Source organism: Cebus imitator, unplaced genomic scaffold (assembly GCF_001604975.1).
Source record: "Cebus imitator isolate Cc_AM_T3 unplaced genomic scaffold, Cebus_imitator-1.0 Scaffold267, whole genome shotgun sequence".
NCBI lineage: Eukaryota > Metazoa > Chordata > Mammalia > Primates > Cebidae > Cebus > Cebus imitator.
Genome location: NW_016107582.1, coordinates 198,281 through 213,610, shown reverse-complemented (window position 1 = coordinate 213,610; position 15,330 = coordinate 198,281). Strand labels below are relative to the sequence as shown.

Sequence of the window (15,330 nt, the reverse complement as noted above, 5' to 3'; positions counted from 1 at the left end):
TGGTATTATGTTTAAATTAAAGGCCAAGACAACAGCAAGGAGTGAGAGACATTCCACCGCACAGAAAAAAAATGCTCTAGGAGTTCAGAAATATCTCTTAGGACTGGGGTGGATTTGGGAGGACTCTAGGGGGAGCTAGAGCTTAGACAGATGGAGAACAAGGGCTTTATCAATAGAAATGTCCATACAAATGTGTAAGTAGAGTACTCAATAAATTGTTGCTATGATGACTACCTTCTGGAACAGTCCAGCATAGGCCCTATGAATAGGATATTGGTTTAGGAAGGAAAATGTTTTTATTCAAAGAAAAGACTTCAACTGCCAGTGTGTTTTGGACTGGGGTGAATTCATCTGGTTGGCTCAATCTTTTAGTGTCCGGTTGACCTCTGAACAATGTCAACAACTGCACTATACGCTTGAGTCAATCCAATCATGTCCTGACTGTGTTTTCTTGAACAACACCGTTTTCAGTGCTGTGTTGTGGTGTTGTGTAATGTATTTGTGAGAAAATATAAAGAGCTGATTGCCGGAAGGGATTTAATGTAAAGTTTTTCCAGTGAAACAAGACATAAGAATCTGAGTTTGTTTTTCAAAGATCACTGAAGTCTAGTTATGAGTAGATCATATTTTCCAAAATGTGTGGCACTTTCTGCCCTCCTTGTCCTGAGTGTTGGTGCGCTGGACACTTTTATTGCTGCAGTATATGAGCATGCGGTGATATTACCAAACAGAACAGAAACACCTGTTTCGAAAGAAGAAGCTTTGCTCCTGATGAACAAGAACATAGATGTTTTGGAGAAAGCAGTTAAGCTGGCAGCCAAGCAGGTATTACCCTTTTATACTTACAAAGGAGACTTGCAGTTTGGTAAGAGAGTATTTGGAATTCATGAGAAACTTTTTTGCCCCATTTGTTTTGAGCAGGGTGCACATATCATTGTGACCCCAGAAGATGGAATCTATGGTTGGGTCTTCACCAGGGAGAGCATTTACCCCTATCTGGAGGATATACCAGACCCTGAAGTGAACTGGATTCCATGTAGGGACCCTGGGAGGTAAAGTCATGTCATTACTCTGATTTCCAAACAAAAAGTTGTAATTTTGTAAAACACCAACAGTAAACTCACTAAATGTGACTGGTAATTGTGTTGACAAATAGTCAATCTGTGACATAGGATATAAATGTGTTTTTTCCCTATAATTTCAACTTTTATTTTAGATTGAGGGAGTACACGTGCAGGTTTGTTACATGGGCAAATTGCATGATGCTGAGGTTGGGGGTGCAATGATGGTGCCACCCTGGTGGTGAGCACAGTATCCAATAGGTAGTTTTTCAGCCCTTGCCTTCCTCCCTCTATTAGTTCCCAGTGTTATTGGCCCCATCTTTATGGCCATGAGTTCTCAATGCTTAGCTCCCACTTATAAGTGAGAACATGCAGTATTTGGTTTTCTATTCCTGTGTTAACCGGCTGGGGATAATGTCCTTTGTTGCTGCAAAAGACATGCTTTTGTTCTTTCTTATGGTTGCATAGCATTATATAGTATATATATACCATATTTTCTTTATCCAGTCCACCACTAATGGGCACCTAGGTTAATTCCATATCTTTGCTATTGTGGAAAGTGCTGCAATGAACATACAAGTGCATGAGTCTTTTTGGGTAGAATGATTATTTTTCCTTTGGGTATATATCTAGTAATAGGATTGTGAGTCAAATTGTCGCTGTGTTTTAAGTTCTCTGAGAAATCTCCAAACTGCTTTCCACAAAGGTGAACTAATTTACATTTACACCAACAGTGTATAAGCATTCCCTTTTCTCTGTAGCATCTTTTATTTTTTGACTTTTTGTAAATAGCCATTCTGACTGGTGTGAGATTATCATCTCATTGTGGCTTTGCTTGGCATTTCTCTGATGATAGGTGATGTTGTTTGTTCATGTGTGTGTTGGCCACTTGTGTGCTCTCTTTTGAGAAGTGTCTGTTCATGTCTTTTGCCCACTTTTCAATGGGATTATTTATTTCACTATTGCTTATTGATTTAAGTTCCTTATGGATTCTGGATATTAGACCTTTGTTAGATGCCTAGATTACAAATATTTTTTCCTATTCTGTAGGTTGCTTATTTACTCTGCTGATAGTTGATTTTGCTGTACAGAGCTCTTTAGTTAAATTAGGTCCTACATGTCAATTTTTCTTTTTGTTGCCATTGCTTTTGAGGACTTAGTCGTAAATTGTTTTCCAAAGTTGACGTCCAGAACAGTATTTCTTAGATTTTCTTCTAGGATTCTTATAGTTTGAGGTCTTACATTTAAATCTCGAATCCATCTTGAGTTAATTTTTGTGTATGGTGAAAGATAGGGGTCCAGCTTCAATCTTCTACATATGGCTAGCCAGAGATCCCAGCACCTTTGAATAGGGAGTCCTTTCCCCATGCTTATTTTTGTGAACTTTGAGTTACAGATGGCTGTAGGTGTGCAGTTTTATTTCTAGGTTCTCTACTCTGTTCTATTGGTCTATGTGTCTATTTTTGTATCAGTTCCATGTTGTTTTGGTTACAGTTACCTTGGGTAATGTGATGCCTCAGCCTTTTTTCTTTTTGCTTAGGATTGCTTTAGCGATTCAGGCTATTTTTTGGTTCCATATGAATTTTAGAATTTTTTTTTTTCTAATTCTGTGGAAAGATGATGTTGGTAGTTTGATAGAAATACTGTGAGCAGTGACTGATGCCTATAATCTCAGCACTTTGGGAGGCCAAGACAGGCAGATCACTTGAGATCAGGAGGTCAAGACCAGCCCAGCCAATGTGGTGAAACTCCCATCTCTACTAAAATACAAAAATTAGCTGGGCGTGGTGGTGTGCACCTGTAATCTCAGCTACTAGGGAGGCTGAGGCAAGAGAATCTTTTGAATGACAGAGCAAGACTCTATCTCAAAAACAAAAAAAAAAGAAATAGTGTTGAATCTGTGGATAGCGTTCATGCTTCATAATGTATGTCATCTGGCATATCTCCTGTTTGGTAAATGACTTGAGTTATTGATGACTGGTTGGTTATTTGTTGCAATTGTCTTTTCAGAATAGTAGGTGTGACCAGGCATGGTGGCTCAAACCCATAATTCCAATACTTTGGGAAGCCGAAGCAGGAGGATTGCTTGAAGTCAGAAGTTTGAGACAAGCCTGGGCAGCAAAGCCAGACCCTGTTTCTGCAAATAAAAATAAAAATAAAAAAAATAGCCAGGTGTGGTGGTGCATACCTGTAATTTCAGCTACTCGAGAGGCTGAGGCAGGAGGATTCCTAGAGCCCAAGAGTTTGAGGCTGTAGTGAGCTATGATTGCACTACTGCACTCCAGCCTGGGTGACAGTAAGGCCTTGTCTTAAAAAGAAAATAGTAGGTGTCTACCCAATTTTTATAGTAAGCGTGTTTAATTGGGTTTGAACAAAGTGAAAAAGTTGTAATATCTAGAACCTGTGTTTTAAATACAAGTAAGCTGGTTCATCCAGGGACACCTGCCTCCTTCACAGGAAGAGTAAAAAGATGAATGAGTCTGTTTCCAAAGAGCTTTGCTATCATTGTCATTTACAATGCAATCAATATGGTGAATGGAAATTGTATAGGACTTGAAAAAGGAAGCACTGCTTCTGGAACCACATTTTACGGCCACTTGGCTGAGTGATGTAACCGTATAACCTAAATGCTTAGCGTTTCTGTTTCTGTATCTGTAAAACAGGGATAATAAAGTCCTTGTCTTAATTCTCTTACAGAGTAGACTAGAGTGTCAAGTGAAGTAATACACGTGGAATTTGTACATTGTAATGCAGTCTCCAATGCTAGTTGTCACTATTACTTTTTTCAACAGAAAGGACTGAGTCTGAACTTCTTTGTATTCTTATCCTTTGAGAAATTTTAGTAATTATTAGTAGATGTAATTTAGGCATAAATTTCTTAAAGAAAATATGCATCATAAATAATCTATGAAATAGATATTTTAGTTGTATTAACTTTTAAAAATAGTTCAAGGTTATTTATTTAAATGGCAAAATTGATGCGTTAAGTCATTTAACTTGCTAATTTTAAATTTACATGAACCTGTTTAGAACTACATCTATTGTGCAAAAAGAGAAACTTCTCTGATAATTTTGACTATGTAAAATTAAGTGGAAAGTCAAGCTCAGTGGTACAACATTCAGGCTCAGCTATGTGAATCAAGCCTCACTCCGGGATTTTTACCTTTGGAACAATATTCTCAAAATATTGCATGGTCTGTGTTTACAGAAACCGTGTCACCATGACTCAGCATCTACTTGCTTATGAGGCATTTCCCAGAATAGGAAGGAATCATTATTCACTGCAATTCATGAGGCTTACACTAAAATGTACTCTATTCAACTGGGCTAATAAAAATGACTTTTCCAGAGAAAAGATATCCATAAATCTGATAATTAGCTATAGATAAATAATTTTAAGTTGGGAAGGGAAGTGACTGATGAAATTTCAACATTATGAATTCTTACACCTATTATTCAAATTACAACCTTTCAGTTCTGTGTTATAAAAAGGAGCAATCCAGTATTTAATATAATTATAATATTGGAAAAGAAAGTCAGTCTTCTCCCTAGCAATATTTATCCCTGAAGGGAATAATAGAGAGCCATACTATTATCCTTGTGTGTTTAAATATTACTATTTAGAGGCCAGGCACAGTGGCTCAAGCCTGTAATCTTTGGGAGACCGAGGAGGGCAGACCACGAGGTCAGGAGTTCGAGACCAGCCTGACCAACATGAGGAAACCCTGTCTCTACTAAAAATACAAAAATCAGCTGGGCATGGTGCCTTGCGCCTGTAGTCCCAGCTACTCAGGAGACTGAGGTAGGAGAATTGCTTGAACCCGGGAGGCTGAGGTTGCGGTGAGTGAGAGCACGCCATTGCACTCCAGCCTGGGCGACAGAGTGAGACTCTGTCTGAAAAAAAAAAAAAAAAAAAAAAAAGATAGTACTATTTAGAATGCTGACATGTCAAACAGCATGTCAAACAGTTCCACGGGCTTTTTTTTTTTTTTTTTTTTGAGGAACTAGTAGGAAATATTAAATAACTCAAATTATTTAGTTAAGAAAAGAAAAATTAAACAAATGACATGACAAACTTATTAAAGGTCTTAATGAATGTGAATATTAACAGCATTTCTCTTTTTTTTTAAGAAAATAAAAAGAAAAGATCTAAATCAGTAGGTCATTAATCTGTCCTTTTTATTCAAAGATTAGCTTAACATCAATTGCAGAGGGGCTTTTAGAGGACATGGAATGGCCTCTAAAAGCAATAAAGCCATCACGACTGGGGATGCCTTCTTGCAATCACACAATCCATAATAGCAATTCTCATTTATGGAGCACTTACTTGATCCCAAGAACTGTACCTAGTATACTATACACATTTTCTCATTCAATTTATGTAGTTGGCATTACAATTTGCATTATAAATAATGTGAAAAAAGGAAGGCTTATGGTCTCATAATTGGTCACTAGATTGGCTGGAATTAAAACAGCCATGTCCTTTAAGCTGTGCTAACTGAATGGACTCTGAGGGCCGAGATGTACCATATTATAATAACATTTTTAGTGACTAGCAAATACACTTATTTGACAGAGTGAGTTCGTTACTAAACTGTTTTTGTCTTATTTTCTGCTGAAATCTGCCTCTCTTTGACTTCCGTTCATTGTTTTCCTGTACTCTATGTTATGTTCACATGTGACCCATCTCCAATAAATTAAGCCTTTCAAATATTTGAAGCCAGCTATCACCTTGCCACATTCCCTTCTTACATCAAGAATAAATATCTTTTTATTTTTTTGGAGACAGAGTTTTGCTCTTGTTGCCCAGGCTGGAGTGCAAAGGCGAGATCTCAGCTCACTGCAACCTCCACCTCCCGGGTTCAAACTATTCTCCTGCCTCAGCCTCCTGAGTAGCTGGGATTACAGGCATGCGCCCCCATGCCCAGCTAACTTTGTATTTTTAGTGGAGATGGGGTTTCTCCATGTTGATCAGGCTGGTCTTGAACTCCTGACCTCAGGTGATCCACCCGCCTTGGCCTCCCAAAGTGCTGGGATTACAGGCATGAGCCACCGCGCTCAGCCAGGGATAAATATCTTTAATATGGATGGACTTGGTATTACTTGATAAAGCAATTTCATGTCTGTACTTATCTCAGGATTTCTCACGTGGATCTACTAAGTCAGAAAGGAAGCTATTACATTGCATTTGACAGATGAGGAAACAGCACGGTGAAGTGCTTTTTATTTTTTATTTTAATCTTTAACGTTTCCACTACTTAATGCTGTATTTACTTTCTATAGAGGACAATCTGCAGCGAACAAACTATTTACTGTCACCTGGCATTTCTGTTTCCAGCCACAACTCATATCAGCAAGCTTGTACAAACAATGGCTTGAATTATAAACGCGGTCCTCTCCAGCAGCAGAGTCTGGGGAGGGGGCTGGGGCGAGCGCGCCTGCGCGCTGGGCGGCCTTTTCACGTGCCGAGGGCCGCATCGCGGGTCTCTCCTTGCCGTGGTGCGCCAGAGCAGAGTACGAGTCTGAGGCTGAGGGAGTCATGGCAGGACAGGCGTTTACAAAGTTTCTCCCACTCTTTGACCGAGTATTGGTTGAAAGGAGTGCTGCTGAAACTGTAACCAAAGGAGGCAGTATGCTTCCAGAGAAATCTCAAGGAGAACGATTGCAAGCAACAGTAGTCGCTGTTGGATCGGGTTCTAAAGGAAAGGGTGGAGAGGTTCAACCAGTTAATGTGAAGGTTGGAGATAAAGTTCTTCTCCCAGAATATGGAGGCACCAAAGTAGTTCTAGATGACAAGGACTATCTCTTATTTAGAGATGGTGACATTCTTGGAAAGTACGTAGACCGAAATAAGTCACTATTGAAATGGCATCAATGTGAAGCTGCCCATTCCACTGAAGTTCTGAAATCTTTCATTATGTAAATAATTTCCATATCTCTTTTATAATAAACTAATGATAACTGATGACACTTAGTGTCTCCAAAATTGTTTCTTTGTACTGATACAAACATTTCCAAATAAAAATATGTAAACAACAACAACAAAAGCGGAGTCTGCTAAATTTCAAGCACCTCATTTACCTTCCTGGGAGCACCTCATAAGAGAATGTGCTGCTTCTTTTCATCCTCCTCTTCTTCTTCCATCTTTTCTTTCCTTCAGTCTTGTACTGTAATCTGGAGTTTGGTATAGTAATATAGGTTAGCTTTCAGGAAGATAAATACCATATCTCACATGAGAGTTTTAAAATATTTTCTGCTGAAAATTTTTTGTTGATTCTAGGGTTGTTGTGTTATGGGTAATAGGCAAATAAAGTACCACTTTGGTATTTCAAAAATTACTAAAATATAGTAAGTTTGAGGAAATGTCTATTTAATTAGATTCGGCAACACACCAGTGCAAGAAAGGCTCAGCTGCCTGGCCAAGGACAACTCTATCTATGTCGTGGCTAATATTGGGGACAAGAAGCCATGCAATGCCAGTGACCCTCAGTGTCCCCCCGATGGCCGTTACCAATACAACACTGATGTGGTGTTTGATTCTCAGGGAAAATTGGTGGCACGCTACCATAAGGTGAGAATCGCTTGTGACTTAGCTCAACTTGTTACTTCTGTGTGCTTGTGCTTGTATGTGTGTGTGTTTGTTGAATGCTGGGGAGGGAACTGTTACAGATGCATCTTATAATTATTACATCATAGTTGAAAAGGGGACTTAATTCAGTTCCATATAAGGGTTCTGGGCTTGAATTAATCATAAAACTGAATTTATGGTAGAATATCTAAATGGATGTGACAATAACGACACAAAGATTTTAATGTTCTCTGAAAAAGAAGTAAAAATTCTGTTTCATTCATGATTTAATATCAGGTTCATGTTTTAGCCCAATTTGTTAGCACTTCATATTAAGTGACCATATATTCTATTAGAATTGTTTTGATTGCAATGGAAACACAACCTCAACTGAAGATGGCTTTAAAAAGATGGGAATTTCCTTGCTTACACACATGTAAAATTGTGTATCATAGAAAGGGTATGTCTCATTTCAGTGGAGTCTGACACTCAGAGGCTCCAAAGTTATCATCCATCCCTCTAGCTCTCCTAGCCCCTTGTTACAGCTTTTTTCTCAGGGGAGCTCGCCTTTTAGAGGCCACATAGGTGGAGCAACACGAAGTTCACATCTTTATCAACAAAATCTACAGGAAGAGTGTATTTCTCCCTCCTAGAACTCTGCAAAGGCCTTATCACTTCTTAATTCAATTAGGTGACTTGCCTTTCCTGAGCCATTCACCAAAGGATGAAGGATGGGCTGCCACAGGAGAGGAGAATGGAGTGGCAAGAGACCTCCAGGGACCACAGGGGTGGGGAGTAGCTTTCGCCAGAGCACACGCAGGGGTGGGGAGTAGCTTTCGCCAGAGCACACGCAGGCACACAACAGGCCAAACAAAAACCCAAGCAAAACATATGCTGTACTCCTGAGCCTAGGTGAAGCGGTGTTTTAAAAAAAGAATCAAGCTGAAAAAAATAAAATTACAAATGGGTTACTAATGAATAATATGTAGCAATTGCATTGTCTAAATTAATTTTCAATGGACTTCACTTCTATAAACCTGGCAGTATCACTGGGAGACATGACAAAGTTTATTTTATTAACATGGTAGTGCTGTTGAAATTTAAAGAATACAGTGGAAAACAATCTGAGAAGTGTAGGATTCAAGATTTCAACCTGTGATTTTAAGACAGAAATATTCACACTTTAAATATCATTTGTGGATGTGGTTTCACTCATTGGTTGTAAAAAAATAAAATGAAGTTTTTTGATTAATGTTACCATAAGAAAATTGATAGACAGTGGTAGAGTGGGCATGATTTTTGCAACTTTATGTGTAACAATTTATTTTGTTCTTGTTACTTTTGTTGTTGTTTTTGGAGATGGAATCTCACTCTGTTGCCCAGGCTGGAGTGCAGTGGTGTGATCTTGGCTAATTGCAACCTCTGCCTCCCAGGTTCAAGCAATTCTCCTGCCTCAGCCAGCTGAGTAGCTGGGATTACAGGTGCCTACCACCACGTCCAGGTATTTTTAGTAGAGACAGGGTTTCACCATGTTGGCCAGTCTGGTCTCGAACTCCTGACCTTAAGTGATCCACTTGCCTCAGCCTCCTAAAGTACTGGGATTACAGATGTAAGCCACTGCACCTGGCCTATGTGTAACAGTTTTAAACATGCATGTCAACATACATGGGAGGAAAGATTTAATGGGGACTTAACTGATCACATCTATCTGGCAGTTTTTTATTAATTTTCTTCTTTGCTTTTTGTTAACAGTACAATCTTTTTGCACCTGAAATTCAATTTGATTTCCCCAAGAATTCAGAATTTGTGACTTTTGACACTCCCTTTGGGAAGTTTGGCATTTTTACTTGCTTTGACATTTTTTCTTATGACCCAGCTGTGGTGGTGGTGGATGAGTTTCAAGTTGACAGCATTGTCTACCCCACAGCATGGTACAATACGCTGCCCCTCCTCTCGGCTGTTCCCTTCCATTCAGCATGGGCCAAGGCCATGGGAGTCAATCTGCTTGCTGCAAATACCCACAACACCAGCATGCACATGACAGGTAACTCACGCCGGTGTGCACCAAGTGGGAGCGACGGTCTTAGGAAGGCGTCTTGATTTTCAAGCCACATTTTTGTTTAATAACTTTATTACCAATTTTAACATCACAAAGTTAATAATAGTATTTGTTTCTACTTAAGGAATATCATCCCTGTGAATAAAGGAGGCAAACATTATTATCTCAATTTTACTTGAAAGAAAATTGGAGTTGGAGAGAAGTCATATAAAAAAATCAAAGCCAGTTCTAAGGAACTTCCTAGCCAATATGCATGAGTAATGTCAAAAATAAATCTTGTGGTTCAGAGTAAACAGATAGCCTAGGGAGCAGAAGAAAATATTCACAAACTGTGCATCTCATAAAAGTCTAATATCCAGAATCCATAAGGAACTTAAATCAACAAACAAAAACAAAGTATCCCATTAAAAAATGAACAAAGGACATGAACAGACACTTCTCAAAAGACGACATACATGTGGCCAACAAGCATGTAAAAATGCTCAACATCACTGATCATTAGAGAAATGCAAATCAAAGCCACAATGAGATACCACCTCACACCAGTCAGAATGGGTATGATTAAAAAATTTAAAAAACATACAAACCGATGCTGGTGAGGTTATGAAGAAAAGGGAATGCTTATACACTGCTGGTGAAAATGTAAATTAGTTCAGCCACAGTGGAAAACAGTTTGGAGATTTCTCAGAGAACTTAAAACAGAACTGCCATTTGACCCAGCCATCCCATTAATAGGTATATACCTGAGGGAATATAAATCATTCTACCATGAAGCCACATTCACTTGTATGTTAATTGCAGCACTTTTCACAATAGCAAAGGCATGGAATCAACCCAGGTGCTCACCAACAGTGAAATGGATAAAGAAAATGTGATACATATACACCATGGAATACTACCATGGAATATAGCCATAAGAAAGAATGAAATAATGTCCTTTGCAAAACATGGATGCAACTGGAGGTCATTATCCTCAGTGATTATCACAGGAACAGAAAATGAAATACCAGATGTTCCCACTTACAAGTTGAAGTTAAACATTGAGTACACATGGACACAAAGAGAGGCACAGTAGACAACAGGGCTTACTTGAGAGTGGAGGGTGGGAGGGGGTGATGACTGAAAAACTACCCGTTGGATACTGTGCTCACTGCTCGGGTGAAAAAATCATTTGCACATCAAACCCCAGCAACCTACAATTTACCCATGTAACAAACCTTCACATGTTCCCCTTCTAAACCTACAATAAAAGTTGGAAGAAAAAAATACAAATAAATAAAAATATTTCAAGCATAAAAAAAGCTGAAGTGATAAAAATCACTTTTGACTTAATCAGGTTTTTAGCGTTTATCCTTTGTAATATCCATGTCCAAAGTAATGCAAGCTTCCTTCTTAACTACTGTGTCATCTGTTGAATAACAAACCCCAAACACAAAGAAATTAAACCATCAGTGGAGAGCTAAAATTATTCTTCATGTTGGGAGGATTTTCTAGTTTGTTGCTAAGTTAGCTTAAAACTATGCACCTCCATGTCAAATGATAATGTCAGTGCAAGTAGTACCTTATGGAGGACACAGAGTCAAATTGGAACTTACACCAATATAACAGCTGTCTCCTTAACTGTCTTGAAAATATGCTTTAATAACTTTGTGTTTAACTTCACACGGGAATATTCTACTAGTTGGTCACCATAACAAATCTGAAACCAATGTTTGTGTTTCTTTATGTTGCCTGTAGGGAGTGGACTTTACGCCCCAGAAGCAGTCAAGGGGTACCACTACGACATGGAAACAGAGAGTGGTCAGCTGATGCTATCAGAATTGAAGTCTCGGCCTCGCCGTGAGCCCACCTACCCTGCAACTGTTGACTGGCATGCTTATGCCAGCAGTGTCAAGCCTTTCTCCTCTGAGCAGTCAGATTTTCCAGGGATGATTTATTTTGATGAGTTTACCTTCACTGAGTTTAAGAGAAATACAGGAAATTACACAGTTTGCCAGAAAGACCTGTGCTGTCACTTAACTTACAAGATGTCTGAGAAGCGAACAGATGAAGTCTATGCCCTAGGTGCTTTTGATGGACTGCACACGGTAGAAGGCCAATATTACTTACAGGTAGAAATGCTTAAATATGTTAGAGTGGCCTTATTATTAGTTTTTCTTCTAGGTCATCATTGCTTTTCTTTGAAAGTTTGGCTGGATTTAGCTAACTGGTGTAATGTTAACTCTATCACCAAATTTTGTCCGCAGAGCACTTTATTTATTCAGTCTCAGCAAGAACAGAATTAGTGCTTTCAGTTGCAAGGCAAAAACATAAAGCAAATTGATTAGTTCTCAGCAGGCCAGGTTCAGTTTTCAAAAGGTGCAACTTCTGTGCACTCTCTTTTTCCATCAGGTTACGTTAGAGCAGTGCTTTTTTCAAATTGACCTCAACTAAATCCAGAGGAAGAAGGATACTTTACACCATAACCCAGTGTAGCCAAGTGGATATGTGACTGAATTTTAAAAAATTTAATTGAAACAGTTTATGAAATAATTTAAAATGGAATGAAAAATAGCTATTATTATGTGCCATGCACTCTGATTTTTAAAATTCTAGTCTATTCTATCTGACTTCATTTAAAAAAGTGTTAATCCTGATCCACTAAATTGATTTTACGATTCACTAATAAGTTGTTACCTATGGTGTGAAAAATACTTCTTATGAGGCAATTTAAATATTCCTTTATTCTTTGAAGTTGCATTATTTAGCTGAGAAAATATTTGCAAGTTTTCTGACTCCTTTTCCGTTCTTTCATAGATATGCACATTACTGAAGTGTCAAACCACCGACCTCGAAACATGTGGAGAGCCTGTGGGTTCAGCTTTTACCAAGTTTGAAGAATTCTCCCTCAGTGGCACATTCAGAACGTGTTATGTTTTCCCACAGATCACTCTAAGTGGAAGTCAGCTTGCCCCTGAAAGACATTATGAGGTAGGAGGTGTGCAGGATGATAAATTCCTTTGAGCAGAGCAGACGGGTAGAGCAGCATAATGAAAATCTTTGAAATAATCAGAGTATAGCAATATCGTTGTTCACATTCTACAAGAAACACTTTAAAGATGTGGAAACTATGATATGGAACACAAGTTGTGGTTTTATTTTTATTTTTTTATTTTTTTGAGAAAGAGTTTTGCTCTTGTTTCCCAGGCTGGATTGCAATGGCATGATCTCAGCTCTCTGCACTCTCTGCCTCCTGGGTTCAAGTGATTCTCCTGACTCAGCCACCCCAGTAGCTGGGATTTCAGGCATGCACCACCATGCATAGCCAATTTTGTATTCTTAGTTAAGATAGGTTTCACCATGTGAGTCAGGCTGATCTCGAACTCCCGACCTCAGGTGATCCACCCACCTCAGCCTCCAACGTGTTGGGATTACAGGCATGAGCCACTGTGCCCAGCTCAAGTTGTGGTTTTAGACTGCCATTAAGCTGGATGAAGAATTTGGGGTTCATTTTTTTTAACATAAATGTGATGCTGATATTCAAGGCAACAGTGAATTCACAGAGAAACTAAAATAAAAATATCGGTTGCTGATAATGGCAATAATGTTGTCATTTGCATGGTGTAGAAGGTGCAAATTAAATACATTAAATAATGCATCTACAGCTTATTTCCTGGGTATGCTACTTTGAGAAGTTATTATAATTATAGTAATAACTAATACTTTGTATAGTGTTTCATGGGTTTGAAGAACACTTTTTTATACATGGTCTTACTTGACCGCCTGTGCAAGAAATTTGTTTGCTGCATTTTCACGCAAAGTCTCTCTACTTTTAGACTTGAAACATGAACCTGGGTCTTCCAACACCAAATCCTGCGTGATTTTTTCCATTCTACACTGCTTTAGGAGTGATCTTGCCAGAGAAGGGCTCTAGGTTGTAACCTGAACTCTGCATTGAAGTTAATCCTTTGCTTTCTTTGACCAGATTTCAAGAGATGGACGCCTGAGGAGCCGAAGTGGAGCCCCTTTGCCTGTCTTAGTCATGGCGCTGTATGGCAGAGTCTTTGAGAAGGACCCTCCACGCTTAGGACAGGGACCTGGGAAGTTACAGTGATCTCCTTTAGCAGGGCCCTTTCAGGATTAGCCTGGCTAAGAAAGGAAGAAAAAAGAGACCTGTTAGTGTCTGTTTAGAAGAGATGTCATAAACTTATGGAAACAAATATAATAAACTTAAGCAGATTTAAAAAGCAATGAGTGTGTGTGCAAATTTTACATTTTACATATTTGGTATAGCACAGCTTCATTTGCGGGAGCTGCGTTCATCCTCCAGGTATGTAAGTTTAACTATATATATATGTATGCATATGTATAGTGGAACATATATTTAAATAGGAGGACTGCCTAGAAAAATCCTTTTGCAGTAACTACACTAATGTAGGCAAGTGTTGTTGACATCATATGATGGTTAATTTTATGTGTTGATTTGACTGGGTCATGAGATGCCCAGATAGCTGGTTAACCATTGTTTCTGGGTGCATCTGTGAGGGTGCTTTAAGGAAGAGAATAGCATTTGATTTGGGGGACTAAGTAAAGCAGATGGTCCTCCCCAATGTGGATGGGCTTCGTCCAGTCCCTTGATGGCCTGCAGCGAAAAACAAGAAGGAGGAGGTTTGAATTCATTTTCTGTCAGACTACTTGAGCTGGACAGAGCTCTTCCCCTGCCTTCATGGGCTCCTGGTTCCCAGGCCTTCAAGCCTGCACGGGAAGCAACACCATCAACTCTTCCCCTCTCAGGCCTTCCAATGACACTCTTGGCATTCGTGCATCTCCAGCTTGCAAATGGCAGACCAGCTTTCATAACTGTCTGAGCCAATACCTTATTATAAATCTCTCTCTCTCTCTCTCTCTCCTATTGGTTCTGTTTCTCTGGAGAACACTGACTAATACACTTCATTTGTAAATACATAGGATGAACTTTGAATATGCAAAGGATATTAGATTCTAGTCAATTAAGATATAGGAAGTTAAAGAATAAGGACACGTTTTTCTGGGTCCCAACTCCTGGAGGGAGAAATGTAAGAGTAGACAGTCAGATATGAGCAGACATGAAGGGGAGGTATTCATGTTGGAAAGAACCCCCCAGAACACCTCTTAGGATGCCCAGTACTCACTTCATGGTTGAACTGTCAGAATGCTGTTAACTAGATCCTGATAAGGAAGGAAAGAGGCAAAAGGGGAATTCCTGAGAGCTGATCAGACACAATTAGCACAAAATTGACGGCTATACCTTCCCCGGGTGGTGGTAAGAAGCAGTGCCACCATTAGATAGGATTCGTATTGATCACTGGTTCCCATGCATGTGCATTAAACACTGTAAGGGAGGATCCCCCAAAGTTTGGTGAGAACTGGGTAAAGAAAGAACGAAGGCAATAGAAGATCACAAGGTACAATGTCTTCAGCATGTTTCCAGCAGGGTCAGCCCACTCCTCTCTCTTGGAATGTACTTGTACTTCCCCAATAAAACTTTTGCTCGCTTTGAAAAAAAAGAAGAAGGACATCTTTTGAAGTATCTAGGAACAACTTTTCAGCTAATTAAAATGGTTGTATTGTCTCTTTAGTCATAACTTATTTGACTCTTGCATTCTATTTGTATGGAAATCCGA

General features: G+C 39.1%; 2 protein-coding genes across 3 annotated transcripts; both read left to right on the top strand.

Annotated features, from left to right (window-relative positions):
• Nucleotides 1-477: 477 nt before the first annotated feature.
• Nucleotides 478-13,918, top strand: VNN3 (vanin 3). Of its 2 annotated transcripts, XM_017500606.2 has the most exons (7): nt 478-825; nt 922-1,052; nt 7,440-7,632; nt 9,382-9,673; nt 11,426-11,799; nt 12,485-12,658; nt 13,653-13,918. In XM_017500606.2, the coding sequence occupies exons 1-7, from the start codon at nt 613-615 to the stop codon at nt 13,779-13,781; spliced, it is 1,506 nt and encodes a 501-aa protein (XP_017356095.1). In that variant the 5' UTR covers nt 478-612; the 3' UTR covers nt 13,782-13,918. The 2 variants fall into 2 exon arrangements, with proteins under 2 accessions (XP_017356095.1, XP_037584446.1); XM_037728518.1 differs by lacking the exons at nt 7,440-7,632; nt 9,382-9,673 and having other exon boundaries at nt 489-825.
• On the top strand, nt 6,511-7,031 carry LOC108283994 (10 kDa heat shock protein, mitochondrial-like). Its single transcript, XM_037728519.1, has one exon. It carries the CDS (start codon nt 6,601-6,603, stop codon nt 6,982-6,984), a length of 384 nt encoding a protein of 127 aa, XP_037584447.1. The 5' UTR covers nt 6,511-6,600; the 3' UTR covers nt 6,985-7,031.
• Nucleotides 13,919-15,330: the final 1,412 nt, after the last annotated feature.